The sequence below is a fragment of the Podarcis bocagei genome (assembly GCF_964188305.1).
Source record: "Podarcis bocagei genome assembly, chromosome: 8".
Taxonomy (NCBI): domain Eukaryota; kingdom Metazoa; phylum Chordata; class Lepidosauria; order Squamata; family Lacertidae; genus Podarcis; species Podarcis bocagei.
In genome coordinates this window covers 28,854,695-28,877,022 of record NC_138133.1, presented here as the reverse complement: position 1 = coordinate 28,877,022, position 22,328 = coordinate 28,854,695, and the positions used below count along the sequence as shown (strand labels likewise).

At 45.0% G+C, this 22,328-nt stretch overlaps 1 protein-coding gene across 4 annotated transcripts in view; it reads right to left on the bottom strand.

Moving 5' to 3' along the window:
• Positions 1-656: 656 nt before the first annotated feature.
• GCNT2 (glucosaminyl (N-acetyl) transferase 2 (I blood group)) overlaps positions 657-22,328 on the bottom strand; it is a 42,398-nt gene continuing 20,726 nt past the window's right edge. For 3 of the 4 annotated variants that reach the window (XM_081206483.1, XM_081206482.1, XM_081206484.1), the window contains 2 exons: positions 4,437-4,529; positions 657-2,525 (listed from right to left, as the gene is read on the bottom strand). In XM_081206483.1, coding sequence (XP_081062609.1) covers positions 2,335-2,525; positions 4,437-4,529 — 284 coding nt within the window. In that variant the 3' untranslated portion in view covers positions 657-2,334. Of the gene's footprint in view, positions 2,526-4,436; positions 4,530-12,229; positions 16,566-22,328 lie in introns of those variants that run through there. The other variant, XM_081206481.1, reaches the window with a different exon arrangement.

Sequence of the window (22,328 nt, the reverse complement as noted above, 5' to 3'; positions counted from 1 at the left end):
TTCTTGGTAGTGGCACCCGTGGAACACCCTCCCATCAGATGTCAAGGAAATAAACAACTATCTGACGTTTAGATGACATCTGAAGGCAGCCCTGTTTAGGGAAGTTTTAAATATTTAATGCTGTATTGTTTTTAACACTCGACTGGGAGCAGCCCAGAGTGGCTGGGGAAACTCAGCCAGATGGGCAGGGTATAAATAATAAATTATTATTATTATATGTTTATTAAATTTCTATACAGCCCTTCCTCTGAGGATCGTAACCTCCATGGTAGCCATTTTGTGACTGGCGCCCACAGCAGCCAGTCTTTCTCAGCATTCCAAATATGCCCATTGTTCCCAAAGTGTTGACAACCTATCCTACCTCATGTTGTTTTTAAAATATTCAAAATAATCAGAAGATTAGAACCTTTGGATTTTCTGGCACCCACACACTTTCTGTTTGTAGCCCCTATGGCATGGTCAATACCATGCAAATGGTGAATTCCTTGTCCTGAAAGTTGTTACTACAGCTGGCCCAAGCTTCTGCCACCAATTCATACAGTGGTCTTTGCATTTTAAAGCAATTTGGTAGAAATTAGCAGGTAACACTTTTCGTAGCATGGAGGCACTGAGTTATACCTGCAATTTGTCAGTTTGGTGAGGGTTGCTTTTAAAAATTAACAAGAAACCAATCAACTTTATTATTATTATTTTTTTTTTACAGTGAGTAGCCTCCAATCCTTGGTATGTGCAAATGTGCTTCCTTAGTAGGAAAACATACGACTCAGTTAAAAATGCAGCAGTCAATGGATCATATCTGAGACAGGTTATGTTTCACAGCAAGAGCTTAACTAAAATTTGTATCACAAGTTGAAGGGCTGTTTTCAAAGTGGATATTTTATTAACAAATCCATCAACCCCAAATGTTAACACACCTTTTTCAAGCATTCAGAAGAGCTGGTGGACATTGGGATGGATAAAACATTTTGTGCAAGATTCCAACTTCTGCATTTTTATGGGGAGAAGTTTGGAATCATGCACAAAATGTGTGTGTGTGTGTGTGTGTGTGTGTGTGTGTAATCTTATAATCTTAACATCTGGAGAGGGAAATGTCTCTCGGCTATTTAGCTTTCTCCCCAATGCTTTTAAGCACTTCTTAATTACCTTTTCTGTCTTCTCTCTAAATCCCAGAAGTTGGGAGATTTAGATTGTGGGCAGAAATGTTTTCAGAAGTGGAAATGACTTCTGCTTAACCAGAGGTGAAACTAGACTTTATTTCACCTGAGTCAAAGACCCAGTTTGCATCCCACCTCCCACGCGCATTTGTGTACACACATACACAGGCTGGGATTCTCAATGGTGCCCCCCTGGAGGCTTCACCTGGGACAAAAAAAACCCTGGCTAGATACAGATCTGGCTTAACTTTATCAGAATGTGTGCAATAGTGCTTAGGCTCATTTCCTCTGAATAAAGCAGTCTCGTTTCTCCCAAGCAACAGTTCCTTGCCACAAAGAGAGTTGGGCCTAATGAACTAGGTCCTGGACACCACTGATAGCCCCTTTCTTTTTTATTTCTGGGATCAATTAACAGTCAAGCCAAATATGGCAAGTGTAAACAGGCAACTGGTCCAATAGAAACATTTGCCCTCCCATCTCTGAGTTTCTATTTCACTCTCCTACTTAACCCTCTGGGGCTGTGATTCAGACTTCCCACACTACCCTGCCATACATGCAATACTTCCTGGGTTAAAGAGGGGAGATAAAACTCAGTTAACATTTGTGGGGTTGGGTGTGGGGTTCTCCTTCTACTGAGAGAATCCTGGAGGTCCAGGAACCAGGTTTCTAAATTGTTGGCAGAGGTCAATTCAGTATCAAGTACAACGCTTGTATGTAGGACAGCAGAAGCTGGCACAAGTTGCCCAGCTAACGAGTTGAAAGCTGAAGCTGAGGAGATGTAGTCAATTTTAATCCACTGACCTGAACCATCACTTAGTGAGACCTGACTGTAACAAAGGGCAAGCTCTAACATGACCAACTTGAAATCTGAAGTCACTGTCTTTCTCTTGGTTAATACAAACCAGTTCCCAAAGTATTAATAAATAATACCTGAGTGTTTTTTCTGGGCAGGGTGAATAACCCTGTTCCAAAATCTTTAAAATATCAAGGAAGCTCAGCTAATATATTGATTGCCCTGAAATCTTGTTTCAGGCTTAGTGCAAAGGTGTTCAAAGTGTTATAAAAACGGCTCGTATTGAGTATCCTGAAGAAGCGCAGCTTCAAGGTGCGATGAATGGTCCAGCCAAAATGCTGGCTTTCCATGACTGTTTCTGTTCACCAACTTAAAAGGTATCTTTTCCTATAGGTACCAACTTTGTTCCACCGGTATCTCACTCTGATTGAGTGTTCTCTCCCTAACACTCAACTCCAGGCATTCCACGGTTGGTGGGTATGTTTCCAGTTCAAACTTGTTAGCAAAAAGGCTTTTGGATTTCAGCAGCCACTTCAGATCACCAGTTCCATAGATACAAATGGCTCTGACATAACGACCTGCCAAGGAATAGGGGAAGAAAAAATAATAATCACACACAAAAACTTTTCTTCTGTTTTTGTGGACAAGACAGGAAGGGCCTGGAATGCATGCCTGTGCCCAAGACCTTAAGTTGGTCAGACCACTCCTGTGTCCAGTTCTGGCTGCCACAATTTAAGGAGGATATTGACAAGGTGGAATGTGTGCAGAGGAGGGCAACCAAGATGATCAAGGGTCTGGAAACCAAGCCTTATGAGGAAAGGTTGAGGGAGTTGGGTATGTTTAGCCTGGAAAAGAGGAGACTGAGAGGAGATATGATAGCCATCTTCAATATCTAAAGGGCTGTCACGTGAAGGATGGAGCAAGCTTGTTTTCTCATCATCTGGAGGCTAGGACCCGAACCAATGACTTCAAGTTACAAGGAAGGAAATTCCAACTAAATACAGTGGTACCTCGGGTTACATACGCTTCAGGTTACAGACTCCGCTAACCCAGAAATAGTGCTTCAGGTTAAGAACTTTGCTTCAGGATGAGAACAGAAATCGTGCTCCGGCGGTGTGGTGGCAGTAGGAGGCCCCATTAGCTAAAGTGGTGCTTCAGGTTAAGAACAGTTTTAGGTTAAGAACAGACCTCCGGAATGAATTAAGTTCTTAACCCGAGGTACCACTGTATCAGGAAGAACTTTCTGACAGTAAGAGTTGTTTGTCAGTGAAACAGAATCCCAGCTGCTTCCTTTGATGTTTTTAAGCAGAGGCTGGGTGGTCATCAGCCATGTATGATTTAGTTGAGATTCCTGCATTGTAGGGGGTTGAGATAGATGACCCTCGGGGTCCTTTCCAACTCTACAGTTCTATGATTCTGTGTGTGTAATTGTAATTGTATGATTCTATGTGTGTAAATATTTTATGTAATTTCCAGTCATTTTAACATATTACTAAAAAGGGGGGGCGCTAGTGGAGCATTCTCAGTGTATCACCAATGGAAACATTTAATGTGACCACATAGTAGCGAGAGCTGTGTTGCAAGAGGGAAATCTCTGCTGTGTAGCAAAACCACATTCCCGTCTTTGTTTTCCTTTCAGATTCAAGGAGATGAGTGCTACATGGCTGGATGAGCAAAGTACACAAAGCTACAGAGAAATAAACAAAAGAGCAATAAAGAAAGGAAGCAGAATTAGGAGACTGCCCTGTCTGGAATCAAAGGGAGGCAGTTTGCTTCAGGTGTGACGTTCAGGAGGGGTGGAACGACCACACCCTGGATCCCTGTCCCCAAGCAGCCCCCTTCCCTCCACGCTGGCTGGTGGCTCCATCCCCGGCGGCTGAGCAAAATGACAATGCACCACTAGTGAGGGAAGGGAGTAGCAGGCAGTTCCCTTTCCGGGAAAATTCTGGCTGCTGCTCCCTCCTTGTTGTCATTTCCTCTAAGCTTGTTCACTATGGCTGCAGTTCAAAACCATTGTTTTGTGCGCCTTCCCTTCTATTTTTTCCCTAGCTCCTCTTCTTTTCTTTCCTATTTTGTCAATAGTTTTCTGCTCATTACATCTTTGTTTTTCTCCTGTTCTTTACTCCTTCCTTCCTTCCTTCTGCCCCTCCTCTCAATATGCCACTCTTTCTGCCTCCTACTCTTCCCTTTCCTCCACCTCTGTGCATCTGACTTTTCTTCTCCTTTTCTTTTTCTTTACAGTCCCAACTCCTACAGATTTGTTCCCAGATATAGTCAACCGAGCAAGGGTTCTGTACGTGAGACAGCTGAGCAGTCTTATGTAGGTCTACTAAAAACAAAGTCCCATTTTACCCTATTACCTTGCTAACTGGATCTTTATATTTACTACTTTATGGATGTTAACAATGGTTTGGGGGAAAAAATCACTGGGGAGAATCAAGCTTCCTGCAGTTGACTGAAACAAAATGCCAGAACTACGTGTTCTTTACCGTGACATCCTCCATGTTTAGCTTCATCATTGCTCCACTTGACAGCTCTCAGGTCACCTTCCCATCTACCATCTGGCATGGAGCCGGGGACACCTGTTTGTTGAAGAGAGAACACAAGAGAAAGATAAGTCTTATTCTTAAAATGAGGTGGTTCGCTCTTGAAGAAGTGAACACTGTTGTGCCACCCTGTTGGAGATCCTCATTCATCTCAGTTTCTTCAGAGGCAAAGGTTTTTCTTTGGAAGCCTCTGGCTTTTGCCCGAGCCAGGTTGTGTTAAAAACAACACACATATCCTGATCTCTAAAATTTATTTCCAAAATCTCCAGCTGTACAAATAGTTTCTGCATCACAAAGGGAGGTATGGTTTTCCTGTCGACCTGTGAACCCTGCAGTAAAACAAAGTTGAATGTCCATGCACAAGAACGAGCCTGGAGGAAATACTATCTCCGGTCAGTCTGCATGTGCTGCTTATGATACGTCCTGCAAATGCCATGAGGAATGTTTGTGTTCCTGGACCCAATACCAACTTTTGGAAGAAATGCTGAGAGTCAACAGAACTGGTTGCACTGTACACAGACATGAATGGAGTACAGCAAAGGTGAAATTTGTGGCATCTACTTCATTTTTACTATGGCCCAAAGGTCCACCAGTCAGAGCCGGTGCAAAATAGCAGCTGCAGAACAATGCAAAACGGTGCTTTTGGAGCATGGGAGCCTTACCTACTGTAGCCCAAATTCTCCAGGTGTATATATGTATTGAGTTACTGCAGATTAAGGATTCTAAGCACAAACCTCTAAAACTACCCCACAGGGTTGCACTAAGATATGGTAAAAGGGAACCAATGAATATGAATATGTTATAGGTCAGGCTTCCTCAATCTCAGCCCTCCAGATGGTTTTGGCCTACAACTCCCATGATCCCTAGCTAGCAGGACCAGTGGTCAGGGATGATGGGAATTGTAGTCTCAAAAACATCTGGAGGGCCAAGGTTGAGGAAGCCTGTTATAGGTGAACAACACAGAGGGAAAGATTCGGCAAATGAGCCTTGCTAACTGAAGCCCACACAAAGACTGCTAGTAATGCAGAGCTGCTTACCCCTGTCCTTGTGCCCCCAAAATTGGTTCAGTAGGTGGGTGGGAGAACCCCCCTAAAAAAAACAGTGCAAGGGGGAGACAAGAGATGGGGGACCCTTCCACCTGGCAAACTGAAATGTTTGCACTGGTGGAACAATGGCCATAGCAGAGGCAGATTTTGATCTTTCAAATTTCAGCAGTGCTCTGTGTGGGCCCAAAATTCAGCACCCCCCACTTCTCATCTTCTGTTCTGCTCAATTCACTACGTTATAGTTGCAATGTCCTGCAGCACCCCCTAGGCTTGGCGCCCAGTGCAGGGGAACCAGTCGCACTGCCCTAAATGCACCGCTAGCCATATAATGATGTTGAATTCCTCCCAGATAATTTTGTTTTTTAACTTGCATATTTTACTTCCTGTTGTTAAGCAACTGGGAGTCAGAAAGCCAGGGCTATCTACTACAGATCACACAAACATCTACCAGCAGATTTTGATCTGCTTGTTTACCCATCTCTGGGGTAGAGGAAAAGCACTAAGGTAACAGTAGACACGGCATGCATAAGATTATTTACAACGCAATAGTAGAATCAACGCACAACATTCTGCAACAAACCTGAAACAGCAAATTATGCTCAATAAATGTCACTTACTCTCAACTCCCTAATTCCACTTCCTTCCTATGGTAGAAGCAGATGGGCTTCTTTCCTGACTCTCAGTGTCGGCTGATCACAATAACAATTCCCAGCGTGTTTCAAGGACACTGCTCAGCAGCTAAGCTTCCAAATACCACAGATATATATATACTGAACTGGTTCTTAGATGATATACTTAGTTGGCTTCCTTTGTTCCCCAATGAAACGGAATCTCATTAAAAATGGTAAGTAGCTCCAAGGTTCTTGGGGGCAACAAATCCCTACAACAAACCTTAACTGGTGGCATTCTGGTCTTGTGGCATTACTCGCCACAATCAATGGAAAAGGAATAGCCTACTGAGTTTGGAAGACTGGCATTGTGGTGCCAGTTTTCAAGCAAGAGGGATAAAAAATAATAATCCCAGGTTATTAGCTAGTCTATCAACCTGCTAGGTTGATAGTTGCATGCAAAGCTGCATGAAGGGCCCCTGAGAAGTGTCTCCAGCAAGTCACCCCACCGCACTGGGTTTCATGCTAGGCTGGGGAGCCTGTGGCCTCCCGGATGTCGCTGGGTTACAACTCCTATCATCCCCAATCACTGGCCCTGCAGGGTGCTGCAGCTGATGGAAGTTTGGAGTCCAGCAACCAAGATCTGGAAGGCCACAGATTCCTAATGTCTGCTTTGCTGATGGCAGAGGTGGCCTGGAAGCAGCAGTCACTTTGGCACAGCCTTGGCAAATTTGAGTACGGAGAGTGGCAGAAGGAAAGGACAGAAATGCTCTTTCTATGTACTTCCTTCAGTCAACTTAGCTTAGGATCACAGCCTTGTTTTGGATGATTCCATATTGGCTGTGAGTCCTGGAAGACCTTGCCTCCCCCCTGCCTTGCAGGCTTTTCCCCACCTGGTCTGGGAGGGAGGGGCCCTGACTGACTCCAGCTACAAACGCTAAGGCTGCTGAAGAGGCCAGAGACCATCTTCTTGGCTATCTTACTATGATTTATCTTGGAACTGTTCAATTTGGTTGTGTGCTTTTTGATATGTTTTATTTATTGTTTCTCTCAACTTTTGTAATTCTGGTTTCTTTTTCATGTTGTAAGCTGCTTTGAGCATGGTTTTACCTATGGAAATGCATCAAATGTGTATGTATGTACATGTGTAAGTATGTATATCTATTGTTCATGAGGCTTTTTCTGGAGTTTGTGTATAGGAGACTGCCGGAGCCCAAGAAAAATATGAGAACCTTATCTTGGATCAAAGTCACTGCAGATAAACTAATAATAGCAGCAGTCCAATGGAATTTTTTTTTTGGGGGGGGGGGGGTTCAGGTGAGTACTACTTGGGACACTCCCCCCCCCAACTATAATCCTCAGGCCAGCTTCTTTGGAAATCTCATGATGGTGAAACCAATTTTATGCTATCTTTTATGCACTTCTGGCATCCAAACACTTTGTCCCCCCACCCCACCCCAAGGTTATGCCTAAGATCCTTGCTTCCTTTTCTTTGGCTCATTTGCCCCCCAGGAAATGGATGAAACGGCATGTAAATATCTGGACATTTCGTTGTTGTTCAGGTTTCACTCTTGAAGATTGAGAAATAGCTCGGAGCAATGGAAAGGGCGAAACAGAAGCTCTCAGGAGGGCTGACCTGTCTTTCCAGCCAGTGTAGCTTTCACAAGATCCAAGGAGGTGGGTTTTCTTTTCTTTTTTTTTGCCAAAGGGTATAATTTGAAAGATAGTTGAAACATTACTTTACCCCAGGTGACAAGTATGAGCACTTTGCAACGCTCCTAACAAAGGAGTGCCCTCAGGGGAGGTTTTAAGGTCAGGAAAAGTAGCTCGGGAAGAAAAGGGCTGGGCTCTTAGAAAATGAATTACACAACAAGCAGCAAGTACTGTTGCGATACATCAAAGCTGTTGCGTGCTTTAGCCAGGGTGGCTGTGCTACTTTACCAGGCTGCTCATCATGGGCATTCCTAGAAGGATTGGTTGGCTGATCATAGAATCATAGAGCTGCAGAGTTGGAAGGGACCACGTGGGTCATCTCGTCCAACCCCCTGCAATGCAGGATTTTTTTTGCCCAAGATAGGGCTCAAACCCACGACCCTGAGATTAGGAGTCTCATGTTCTGCAGACTGCCAGGGATGGGGACTTATGGTCCCCCGGATGCTCCTGGGCCCCCTACTCCCATCATCTTTGACCATTGGCTGCACTGAAGGGCTACAGCTTCCCCATCTCTGCTTTGTGCTGATGCTCAGCCTCTCCACAGTCCTGTTTCCAAAGGGATAGTGGTGTTGCTCCACTGCAGCAAAAAACGACAAATTTGTAATGGCACAAGCCTTTGTGTGCCAGAGTCCAGTTTGTCAAGTGTTGCTGGACTAAAGCTCCTACAGCCCTTGACTATTGGCCATGCTAGTAATAATAATAATAATAATAAATAATAATAAATAATAATAATAATAATAATAATAATAATAATAATAATAATAATAATAATAATAATAATTTATTATTTGTACCCCGCCCATCTGGCTGGGTTTCCCCAGCCACTCTGGGCGGCTTCCACAGAGACCAAAAATACACTAAGACGCTAGCCGGGTCTCATGGGAGATGGAATTTAACAACATCAGAAAAGCAACATGTTCCATGCCACAAAACCACAGAACAACCTGATTTGTGAGGTCCCAAGGTTTACAGAACATTCATAGCAGACCTTTTAGTCCAACGAACAGATTTATGAGATAATTCTGCAATCTGTGCCTTTCGAAAGCTTCAGCACCCAGTACAGTAATCATCCAGTTCCACCATGAAGGCCATTGTTGATATTCTTCAGCAATGCACACTGTTAAATGGTGGAACTCACTCCCACAGGGGGCAGTGAAGGCCACCAACTTGGTTGATTTAGAAAATCAGACAAATTCATGGAGGATAAGACTATCAGTGGCTACTAGCCATGATGATCATGTTGCACCTCCACTATCAGAAGCACTATACCTCTGAATATCAGTTGCTGGGGGCTGAGGTCGAGGAAGTGCTCTTGTGATCAGGCTCTGTTTATGTGCTTCCCACAAGCATTTAGTTGACCACTACAAGAACAGACCCTGATGTTGGAAAAGATGGAGGGCACAAGGCGAAAGGGACGACAGAGGACGAGATGGCTGGACAGTGTTCTTGAAGCTACCAGCATGAGTTTGACCAGACTGCGGGAGGCAGTGGAAGACAGGAGTGCCTGGCATGCTCTGGTCCATGGGGTCACGAAGAGTGGGACACGACTAAACAACAACAACAACAAGAACAGAACCAGTTCGGCCATTGGCCTGATCCAGTAGAGGTTCTTATGTTCCAAGATCATCAGCTGGCCAGAGCACCTACAGAGGTTTCTTGGCAAAATATAGTATTTCTTTTGAAGGAATCTCCTGTACTGAGTTATATTCAAGACGTACACAGAGTAGACCCACTGAAATGAATGGATTTAAATCAAATGCAATTAACTTAAGACTATTGATTTCATTAGGTCAGCTGTGAATGTGGGAGAGTCAGATACATCCCTTTGAGTTATCAGAAATGCATTAAGACACTGACATCTAATAACCTTCTTTATGTACTGGAGGTGGGTCCCCCTCTTTCAAGTTCTATTATATTTCTTTGGAAAATAGTTTGCAAATTCTAATTGCGCGCGCGCGCACACACACACAGGTGAACAAAGCTTCTGCAATTTTATTTCTTTCGGGAAGCAACATTAATAAGAGAAACCACAGATCTGAAAGGAAGAAAAGGCAAGGGCACTGATAATTCCCTCTGTGCCAAATGTTCCTGTGTCTAGGATGCATGGACAATAATAGCAACCACCCTGCTCCACAGGCCCAATTCACCTGCCTGGGCTTGTTAGAGGAGGCAACTAACTAGCTATTACCATACCTTCAGGGAGCTGGTATGGCCACTGTGTGGTACCCAACCCAAAGAGCAAAGGTAGCAGGCTGTTAGATAAAGAAAACATCTTTCTCAGAGGAAAAGTGAAAACTGAGGGGCGGGCGGGGAGAGTGGGCTACAATAAGACTGATTCAATAAATAAGAAAAGGGGGGAAATTGCGGGGCGGGGGAGTGAATGAGGGTCTGTAGAAAATGGTGGAATGACCAGCCACATTTGAATCTTCATGTTGCATCTCACGACACATTTTATGTCTAAAGCTTACCCACTATATAACCTACAAGTGGGGAGGGGGGAGTGTATATATTACTGGGGTTTGGACTAGATGACCCTCATGATCCCTTCCAACTGTACAGTTCTATGATTCTATAAGTCAAAGGAAAGTGTGATTTACTATCTGGTTCAGTACCCAAAGATAACACTCTACTGAGAATGCAGCATGAAGCCAGCATAGAGGCATGGCAGGCACTGCAAATGAAGCTAGGAAGCCTCTGAGTGGAGTTTCCCTTTGAAGCAAGATTTGGGAGAGTGCCTCACATTCTGTGTGACACCCCAAATCACTGCAGCTACTGCAATGAAATGCATCACAAACCAGAAGACCATAACGAATATATACTGCACACATTCTTCTGACCACATGAGGTAACCAAGGGAGACAACATTGAAAATATTCTGACGTTGTTAAAATATGTTAAGCCTAACACAATATCAGGTTTATTTGTTTATCTTTTCCATAATCAACATGCTTGGAGTCCAAGTTTGCATGCCTGTTCTGAGCCCTAGGTCCTGCCATCAAGCACAGTATTATATCATTTCTCGATTTCAACTCTTAACACAATGTTTCATAGAGCTTTGTCAGTTGCTAGGAACATCACAGCCCATTCATTTGCTACAAACTTGTCATGGAATTAAGGTTTTCAATTGCCAAAAGGAACGGATTCACTTTTTCAATGGTAAAATCACATGAACCACATATTTTAGCTTGGTTTTGTGTGGAAAAAGTGATTCCTTTTTGTTTGCCCTGAATCTTCCAACTCTTTGCTTAATTTGAAGCAACCCAAGTTATCGCATTATGAAAGATGGAGGAAATAAGTTTGTCTGCTTTCTCCACATTCCGCATAATTTTACACATCTCTATCATGCCACCCTCTCCTTACTCATGGTTTTCTCCTGCTAAGCTTAACCTTTCCTCTGAAGGAGATGCACCAGGGAAGCCCAAAAATGTAAAATGTGGAGGCAACAGCTCATCGCCATTGTAAGTTACCCAGCAACTGGTTTTGAGACGCATGGAGGCTCTAACATTTAGGTGGCAATACCTAACTCAATGAAGCTTACTTCTAAATAGATAGGCATATCGCTTCACTGTTAGTTTTCATGTTAACAGCCACTGGCAGGCATTCCAGACATACCTGTGGTGCTGTTAATCACAGCCAGCTCAGATCCCATAAGTGCATATGGAAAGCTGTGTGTGTGGTTGCCCCAGATATGCATCATTTTACACCACTTACATTCACTTTCATTTTCCCTTTTCTCACCTGCAGGCATAGATTTGGTGAGATTCTTTTGGAGCGCTTTACCTCCTTGAGTTTTCATCCTGGCTACCTCACTGCTTACCCTCAATTCCAGATCACGCACAAATAAATTACATTAAATAGCCCCAGGACAAGATTATTGGGAAACTCCACTACTTCCTTCTTTCTGATACATCTGTCTATCTATAAGAAAGCGGCATTGTCCTCTCATCCTGCATCTGCCAAGTCCCACTGTTCCAGGACTTTTGAACTAAGTTCCATATGCTGTTATTATTACAGAGTTCAATAATCATGGGTCTTGTGTGATCAACCCTTAACAGCGGTGCCTGTATCCAGGCAATTATTCCCTGCACCACTGGGAACAATGTGATTTATTTTTGAACTGGAAAGGGTGGGAAATGTGTCCTTGAAAAATAAAAGCAAGGTGGAAAGCTGTATAGGGTTTTGCTCTGTGGTTTGGACAGCTCAAGGTTGGAGTTTTGAGAGATGCAGTGAATTATTTCCCACGCTAAAGAGGCTCCATCTGGAAATGCCCTTAGCAAGCAAGTCCTGGCTACAGGACAAAAGAAAATACGCACGCCTTGGGAGACCAGAAACCACCCAAATCAGAAACTGCCAGATGCCATTAACGTACCTGGTATCCTGTTGAGCGTCACCCAGTAATGTTCATCCGGACTGTAGGTGTCCTTGGACCATTCCAGCAAATCGAGGGCCCGTTTGTCCTGGAAAAGGAACTCCACAAACGGCCTGGTGAGGGCAATGTAGGCAGAGCCAAAGTAAATTGTCAGATTGTGGGGCGCAGGTGATTTGAGGGTACCAGTCCTTTTCATGTAAGAGGACTCTCTGTCTATGTGCTCCTTGTAAACGTACTTGGTCCTTACGGTGATCGGCTCAGGAGGGAGGATGCCGGGGGTGATGTTCTTCCCTTTGAAGCTTTTCAGGTGGCGAATGACTTCCCTGTTGGTTTTCAACGGGAAGTCTTGGCCGCACATGTTGAGGACATACTTCCAGCGAACCTCGGAGCGCAGCAAGTCCTTCATGCAGTTCAGGTCGGCCTGGAGACGCGAGATCCCCGCGTAAATGACCGGCTCGGCTTTGGACACGAGGAAGGCGTTGGGGAAGCAGCCCACCAGCCTCTCCACGCTCTGCTTGTAGTCGCCGGACACCTTCTCGTCCACGTGGACGCAGTACACGTTCTGGGGCGCGTAAAGCGCGCGGAAGACTCTTTCGAACGTGGCGAACTCTTTGTGGAGGGTGATGACGTAGGCGAGCGGGAAGGCGACCTCTTCCTCCGAGAGGGCTCGCGTGACGTAGTGGCTGCCCTCCACGTACTCGGCGCAGCCGGGCGACTGCCCGAAGGGTGTGCGCAGGTGGTTGCCCCACACGAACGCCTTCTCCTCAGCGGCCAGGGCGCCGCAAGCCCCGCGGAGGAAGTCCCCTTCTCTCCCAGGCTGGGGCTGCTGCCAGGGCTGCTGACCCCGCGGCCGTCGGGCCTCCTCCTTGGGGCCCGGAGGGTCGGGCTGGCCGCGGAGGAAAACCAGCAACGCCGTCAGGCTGCTGAGGGCGAGCGCTACCAGAAGGTAGGAGAGCCTGCGAGGCAGCATTGTGGCGCGCGACGCCAAAGCCGCCAGGCGCAGCGCGCCTTTCCCCCCGCCGACCGCCTCAGGAAGGAGCTCCCGCCGGCTGCAGCCCTGCTGCGCGCGAGGCATGCGGCTCCTCAGCTGGGCGCCGCCGCGCTGCATGGGGCTTCTTCCCGCATGCCCACGGCTAGCGAGGTCGCCAAGGCAGGGCTTTTGTGTTCGCTCAGCCTGTTGCTAAGCAAGCCGCCGGGCTGCCTCTTCCTAGCGGCCGCAATGGAAGCAGGCTGTGCGTTCCCTCAGAGCGCAGAGGCGCGAGAGCCTCTCTCTTTGCGCGCGCTCCTCGCCGGACTCCTCGCCGGCTCTTCTTTGGTAGCCCTTTGATTCAGCGGCTCGGCCCCGCCTTCGGGGAACGGGATTCTTCTTTGCTCCCGGCCGTGTGATTGGCTGCTGGCGCCGCGGCTTCCCCGCCCACCTGTCGGCTTTGGGCCCGAATCCTCCGGGCGCGCGTGGAGCAGGTTTGGGGCGCCCGACCCGCTTAGCATGTGAAAGGGAAACCCTCAGGGTGAAGGAGGGAGAAGAAGGCCTGCAAGCCAAGGCGAACATATTGGGAAACAAAGAGCTGACCAGCAACCCAGGGTCTTCTTTCCATTGAGCAAGCCACGTTTACACGAATAATTTTTTTCAAATTTTTAATTTTTTCAAATTATTGTAAATTTTATTGAATACAAAAAAGAATATCAAATAAGAAAAGAAATACGAAACAAATTTCATACATATACACATAAACATAGTTATTTATACATCTATAAAGCAATATTCAGAAAGAAAGCGGGGAGGGGAAAAAAGAAGAAACAAAGAAAGAAAAAAGGAATAAAAGAATAAAAGAAGAAAGAAAAATTAAAGATGGAAATTTAGAAAATAGAAAAGTTTTCACCATAAACAGCAGTTTCAGATCTATACTTGCATACGGCTATATATTTCCATCTTACAAGATATCAGCCTTAATTAAAATGTTTTAAAAGACTTCCACCGTTTACGCCGCACGTCTTTTATACTTCAGTCACCATAACCTCTGTTCTTCATATCCACGTTTACACGAATATAAACGAATACCTCAAAAGAGGCTTGTGGCACCTTGAAGACTAACAGATGACAGTCATGGACCAGTCGTGAGATGCATCAGGTGTTTTATCTTCAGTTGGTAGGCCTATGTACCATGGAAGGCACCAAATTTTGCTATATGGCATTGGACATCCCTCTGTCTTCTGCAGAAATGCACTGAGACTGGCTACTTCTCTGCAAGTTGTTGAATGGGTACTTGTATATGAACTGTTGAGGGCTTTGTCACCCTGAGCAACAAAGGTGGTTCTGGTATAACAGAATGGGAGGGGAGTGAAGATCTCCCCAGAGACTAAGACAGCTTGTTCCCCCCTCCCCATCAAACTCAGCTCACATGCACACACACAGACACAAGCAGCATGAATCAAGAGTTTAGGGAAATGAGGGACCAGTGGCGTAGCAGTGGCTGCTGGCTCCCGGGGCGGGGCAAGTGTGGTGCTCCCCTGGTAGACTGGGCAGCCCAGTGGTGCTGCCACCATCTCTCCTCCTATCCTGCTCCCAGGTCAGGCCTGATGGACTCTCCTTCATTGGAGTTTTTAAACCAGAGCCTAGACGGTCCCCTATTATGCATTTCTTGTATCAGCAGGATATTGGAACAGGGTTTCCCAAACGGGGGTCTCCAGCTGTTTTTGGACTACAACTCCCATCATCCCTAGCTAGCAAGACCAGTGGTCAGGGTTGGTGGGAATTGTAGACCAAAACAGCTGGAGACCCAAGTTTGGGAAACCCTGGACTAGAGGATGATCAAGGTACTTTCCCAGTTTTTGATAATAATGGGTTTCCCATCATAGCCCACTGTATTTTGAAAGAAATGTCAGTATCTATCAATAACCTATTGAAAAGATAGATTAAATAAGATAGCTTAGTAATAAAAAGGATATATCTTCACTTTGACTTGTGCCTCAAATGCATAATTAAAATTCTAAAGTGATTTTTTTTTAGTGTTGTCCTTCCAGTACACACTAGTATAAAACACAGGTCTTAAGGCTGAAATCTTACAGATATGAATAGCCAGCATAGGAAATTAACACCCCATGTACAGGCTTTGAGGATTGTGAAAGACTAGAGCTATTTTTAATGGATTTACTGTTAACATGAGCTATACATACTTCCTGGTTAGGACAGAACCTAGTTATCCGAAGTCCAAATTTACCTAAGGTGGGGAAGAAAACTAATAAAACCAGTGTGTGACATGTTGTACTCAGCTTGCAAAATGATTTTTCTTAAATACAGGTGTCTTTTTATTTGTTTGTTACTATTTGAACGTTAGTATATAATGTATATAATAAAATGTAGGGAAACACGAACAGAGGAAAATTTCCAGTATTAACAATGACTCCTCCTAGGTCAGAGGTATGAAATGTGGTGCCCATCAGATGTTGCGGCAATACAACTTGCATCTTCTCTGATCATTGACCGTATTGATTGGGGTTGATGGAATTTTGTGGTAAAAGAAATCCAAACTTCACATTTATGCCTATGGGGCTAGAACAGGCATTGACCAGCTAAGAAAGAGATGGACAGCTGAATTAAAGTATGGAGTACCGTAACTTTGGGGGGGGGGGTTGTATTCTCTGTGTTAGGAAGGAAGAGGAAATTATTTGAAAATAAAACTGTTGGTACAAATCTGGGGTGTGGCTACGCCTGGAATGATGTGTTCAGTTCTAGTTGCCAGACCTAAAAAATAATGTTGTGAGCTGGGGTGTGTGTGTGTGTGGTTAGTCTAGTCGGCATGATGCCTGAGGCCTTTCTAGTTCCTGGGGTAAAATCCAGCGAGGGCTAAATCTAATAGAGGGTTCCATTGTTGAACTAGCCAGGTAAGCTTCTTAGTGAGATAATGGCTTAAATAGTGTTTTTAGCATAACAGAGGAAGTGGCTCTGTGCCAGAGGGCAGGTGGGTGGGGGGTCCCTCCATCACCTGGCTGGTAGTGAGAAAAACAAAAGTCAGAGGTGTGTGTGTGTGTGTGTGTGTGTGTGTGTGTGAGAGAGAGAGAGAGAGAGAGAGAGAGAGAGAGAGAGAGAGAGAGAGAGAGATGGGTTATAAACAGGCAGAAGTGAGAGAATGAGAGCCATGCTTGATTTCTGCTTGAACCCAAGGCTGTGACTATGGGAGAAGCAAGACCTCTTGAGGTGTTAACACTGTGGGTCCCCCCAAATTAGCCCCAGGTTGTATATATGTGTAAATAATACTTATATAATTAAGACGCCATGGCATCTGCTGCCCTTCCAAGGAAACTGAACCCTGGGTGAGCACCTGGAAACGCTGGAATATCTCATTTGCCCAGGACTCAGCTAGACTGGTAAAGAAAAAGCGATTCATATGCTTTGTATGTGCAGTATAACATTGTGCCCACAGATGCCAACGTGGAATCCCACTTTTCCTCTACCTGTTTTCCCTGTTTAAGTTTACAACTCTTTAAACTGAAATGCTTCTTTGCTGCGTCTAGATCCAGCTCCAGAGATTGGGGTGGTGTTTTACAATATTATAGAGTGCTCAAGACTGTGAACCTGCATTCTCATTCGCCTTGTGAAGCAGGAGACAGGGCTCTATAAGGATCTGATACGAGGCCCAAAGCCGGTGTGTGTGGCCCTAGACTCCTGTAGCCTTTAACCCAGCAGTGGACAGTAACAGATGGCTCCAAGTGCTGGATTGTGTAACTATTAGCTTGGTTCAGGTTTCCTCTTCCTGCTTTTCATGAACCTGACAGGTCAGCCTTGGTGTGTTTTTTCAACATCATTTGGGGAAGCAAACCAGTTTCTGGGTGTGCTGCAGACTTAATTCTTATTGATTGTACACCTTTGTGTTAAAAGGCAGAATTTGGCTGTGCTCTGAGGAGAGGTTTTTGCTTATTTATTTCCATGTTCAGGCTTTTGAATGGTGAAGGAACAAGCTTGCCAAGCACTAGAAGCTAGTGGCAATTTCAAAATTTTGCAACAATTGAAAAATTGTGTAAATAGGAGAGGGGAAGGAGGGGGAGGGAGGGAGAGAGAGAAGACACAGACACACAGACACACACACACACACACACACACACACACACACACACACACACGTGTGAAAGTAAGTACCAGCACCAGGAAAAAAAATTGTTGCAGGAGGAGCAGGTTATATTTCTCGGTGGGTACGAAAGAAAAATAACAGCAGATGTTAATGACAGAAGTTCAGAAATGGGGAGGCGAGAGAGGAAGTGAGCTCCTTTGGCAGCGGTGGCAGTGGGGGGGGGGGATGGGACAATTGCCCCACCTGCCCCCTCTAGTCCCATCTATGGTGAGGATTTATAAAATCCCTGCTATCTCAAATCACAACAGCATTCTCACACACCATCCGGAGGGAGTTTCCATTGGATCTGCACTTCAAAAAAAAATTACAATTGTTCTGGTATGCATATACAGTGGTACCTCGGGTTAAGTACCATATTTAATTCGTTCTGGAGGTCCGTTCGGAACCTGAAACTGTTCTTAACCTGAAGCACCACTTTAGCTAATGGGGCCTCCCACTGCCGCCGTGCCGCCGGAGCACGATTTCTGTTCTCATCCTGAAGCAAAGTTCTTAACCTGGAGCACTATTTCTGGGTTAGTGGAGTCTGTAACCTGAAGCGTATGTAACCTGAGGTACCACTGTATTGATAAAAGTGCCACAGGTGCCGGCACAAACTGGCTGCCATGGGCAGCAAAGTAAGAAGTGCTAGTATGCTGCAGTGGACTCTTTGTCTCTCTCTCACACAAAAACCCTGGTTTGGCATCACAGAATGGAACCATGCAGGCAGAGTACAGTGGTACCTCGGGTTAAGTACTTAATTCGTTCCAGAGGTCTGTTCTTAACCTGAAGCACCACTTTAGCTAATGGGGCCTCCCGCCGCCGCGCCACCACAGCACGATTTCTGTTCTCATCCTGAAGCAAAGTTCTTAACCTGAGGTAATATTTCTGGGTTAGCGGAGTCTGTAACCTGAAGCGTATGTAACCTGAAGCGTATGTAACCCAGTGTACCACTGTAGTTGAGTAGATTCATGCAAAGAAAAACCCGCCATGCACTGGAGGAGGAAGAGGAGTGCGGGGGGAGTGCACCGCCCCTGGCAGCACAATCCCAATGTGGTGCTATCGCAGTTGCATCCCCCACCTGCGCTAAGCGCCACTTCCCGAGGGCGCATGCCACATCCCTGTGGGTGGCACTCCACACCTCCAGGACGCACGTCACACCCCTGTGGCGGTGTAGCACACCCCTGGGACACGTGCCAGCCCCATCCCCGCCTGCTCTCCACTCCCACCCACCCCCGGTGCTGGAGCATAAAGCTCTGCCACTGCCGCCATGTTTGAAACAAGGGTATGCAGCCCTCCATGCCCTTTCTATCCAGCCTTGGAAATGCTCTCCCTGGGGCACACATGTCTGCTCCCCAAGCCACACTGCTCCCCAGTCCTCTTTGCCTAGTTTGAATTGTGCCTCTTGCTAGCCTTTAGAGGTGTGTACATATGTAGGAGGGACAAGGGTGGCGCTGTGGGTTAAACCACAGAGCCTAGGACTTGCCGATCAGAAGGTTGGTGGTTCGAATCCCCACGACGGGGTGAGCTCCCGTTGCTCAGTCCCTGCTCCTGTCAACCTAGCAGTTCCAAAACACATCAAAGTGCAAGTAGATGAATAGGTACCACTTCAGCGGGAAGGTAAACAGCGTTTCCGTGCGCTGCTTTGGTTCACCAGAAGCGGCTTAGTCATGCTGGCCACATGACCCGGAAGCTGTAGACCGGCTCCCTCGGCCAATAAAGCAAGATGAGCGGCACAACCCCAGAGTCGGTCACGACTGGACCTAATGGTCAGGGGTCCCTTTACCTTTACCTTTACATGTGTAGGAACCTCTGACTTTTATGTGACTGGAATTTAATCTATTGTACAAAGGTAAGAGTCACACCCATTGCTCTGCCCACTTTTTGCAGTTTTCTCTCTGGCTCTGCTCACCCCTTGCATTCCCTCCAAGCCCACCCCGTGTTCCCTGTGAGAGAATGTGGCCCTAGAGCTGAAGAAGCAAAGCCTTATATTTGGGAAGGGGTGAACCAGGTAGCAGGTGGCAGAGGTCTCCCACAATGCAAGAATTTATTTATATGCATATATCCTGGTTTTCCACTCTTGAAAAAAACACACCACACACACACAAATCAAAGCAGTGCTCAAGGCAGCTCACAATATTCTTATTGGCAGCTCAGAAAGAAAAGAAAAATTCATAAGATGCAATATTAAAATATTATAACAGCAATCACAATATACCAATATCCATGTGACCAGTATAATAAAACCTGAGATTTTAAAAACCTGAGAGAATTTTAAAAACCTGAAACATAAAAAGGGCCATAATGATGCTCCATGCAAGCCTCTCTGGGGAGATTATTGCTCAGCAAGGATGCCGCTGGTGAAAACAAAATGAATGCACAATATTTCAGCATAAACACAACTGCACTCCTGCACACTCCAGGGAGTATACGTATGTCCCATTGAATACAATGGGGCTCACTTTCCTCCCTAAGAAAGCATCCTTGGCATCCCCTCAACAACTTCAGAACTTAATGTAGTGGAATGGGGACCAATGATACTTTTTTGGAGAAAGCCTTAAGGTGATAGAAATATTTGCTGATATGGCACTACTTCATCTGAAAGTTCATTGTTTTAAATGCCATTAAAATTTGTGTTAATATTTGGCATATCTACATTGCAAATTTAAACTGGTCTGAAAGTGAATTAGTGGGTTCTGAAAATGACTTATATTGCTTGATAAGTGTGTTTATAAACCATGAACTCGTTCAAAGAGCTATCACGGTGGCACTACTTCATCTGAAAGTTCATTGTTTTAAATGCCATTAAAATTTGTGTTAATATTTGGCATATCTACATTGCAAATTTAAACTGGTCTGAAAGTGAATTAGTGGGTTCTGAAAATGACTTATATTGCTTGATAAGTGTGTTTATAAACCATGAACTCATTCAAAGAGCTATCACGGTGGTATGCACTAAAATCATTAAAATGTCACAAAATTATAAAATAAAATGCGGAACAAATTACTAACACTGAAGCAAATTCATTCTCAAAAAACACCTAGTGAAACAGAAGCATTTCCAGGAGGGGATGAAATATCAAAGTTGTTGATTCTGTGTCCCCCCCCCCCAAACCCCCTCATTTTCATACAATTGCAATTCACAGTTTCAAGCCTAGAATCACAATGACTGCAGAGAACTGAAGTTCTTGTAAATCTGTGGCATAGGCACAGCCTAATGCTGTTACAGTGCAATTTTTAAGGCAGAGAATTATGGTATCTTGCATCTCCTATCCGAAATTACCCTTTTGGCTACCCAACCCTTGTACTGAATCCGGACGTTGACCTTTGTGTAAAATAAAAGGACTCTGGCAACAATAGTGCTTGTCTGGCAAGCCCGTAAGTCTGTGACAAGTCAACCTTTCAATCATCGTTTTATTTCAAAGCCAAATATATAACCAAGATTGATTTGATTTGTCCAAACATTCTTAACATTCACACCCATGAGATTCATCAATTCATTCATTCAGCCTTCATTGGCATAATTTAGACAATAAACTCATAAATGAGAAAGAAATAAAAAGCAATTTATAAAACATATGATTCATAAAGGAGGTGGCAATAACTTAAAGGAGGGTTGATTGTGTTGCTCTACGTTAAGCTTAACTTAAATATTAAACTTCTTAATTCTACCCCAAAAGCTGAATAAATAATATTTACTGGTAATCCTAATGCTAAGGATAAGGAAGGCATGACTAACTCCTGCCTTCCCTAATGCTCAGTTTGAGGTCATGTTCTGCCTCATGGCTGCTATCCATTTAAAATACTGTGCTGTCAAATACGAGGAAATGTTGGCACAGAAAGAACACACTTAGTGTGATTTTGACCTTTTTGACCATTTATTTATTTCTTATTCACAGGCATAGAAATATAGCCTTCCTAGTTTATCTTATACAGCAGCCACTTTAACTTTTTTTTAATGAAATATAATATTAATTGAGTTCAGGAAGGAGGAGGTTGCTATAAATAAGCTGTTGTGACTTCTGACTGTGTGCGTGTCTGTACACCATTGAATAAACTGGTTGCCCGAGCCCACACATTAATTTGGTTGAACTTTCTCACCCTTTGCTGGCTTGGACATAGGTAAAGGGACCCCTGACCATTAAGTCCAGTCACGGACGACTCTGGGGTTGCGGCACTCATTTCACTTTACTGGCCGAAGGAGCCAGTGTACCATTTCCGGGTCATGTGGCCAGCATGACTAAGCCGCTTCTGGCGAACCAGAGCAGTGTACGGAAATGCTGTTTATCTTCCTGCCAGAGCGGTACCTATTTATCTACTTGCACTTGATGTGCTTTTGAACTGCTAGGTTGGCAAGAGCTGGGACCGAACAACGGGAGCTCACCCTGTTGCGGGGATTCGAACCGCCGACCTTCCAATAAGCAAGCCCTAGGCTCTGTGGTTTAGACCACAGTGCCACCCACGTCCCCTGGCCATAGGTAGCACCTTGCAAATTGGTAAGCAGAAGCTCACCATACGTCACATGCAGGCATGTGATACAATAAAAGAAGCCTGCAATCTTATTCTGAACGCACTTGAGTCAGGAGGAGCACTGAAAACTAACACTGATGCATAGGAAACTGTAATTATAATACGTGCATTATTAGATTATTGGTCCACTAATAATAATAATAATAATAATAATAATAATAATAATAATACTGAACATTCTGTTGCCAAAAAAGAATTGCACATTGACCAATCCCTAACTGCAAATCAGCCTGAGCATGCACCAAGCAGGACTTAGGAGAACACAGGGATCTTTGCTGGTGAAATACAGAACAATCTACCATGGGCATAACCAAGGAGGGGGGGGCAGGAAGGGGCAGCCGCTCCCCTGTAATCAATAAAAATCAATAAAAATACATAGCTGACTGAGGTTCTGCCCCCCAAGGCCTTCCCCCCCAACAAAAATCCTGGATATGCCCATGCACTCTTTTCTATCTACTGACCAAGGT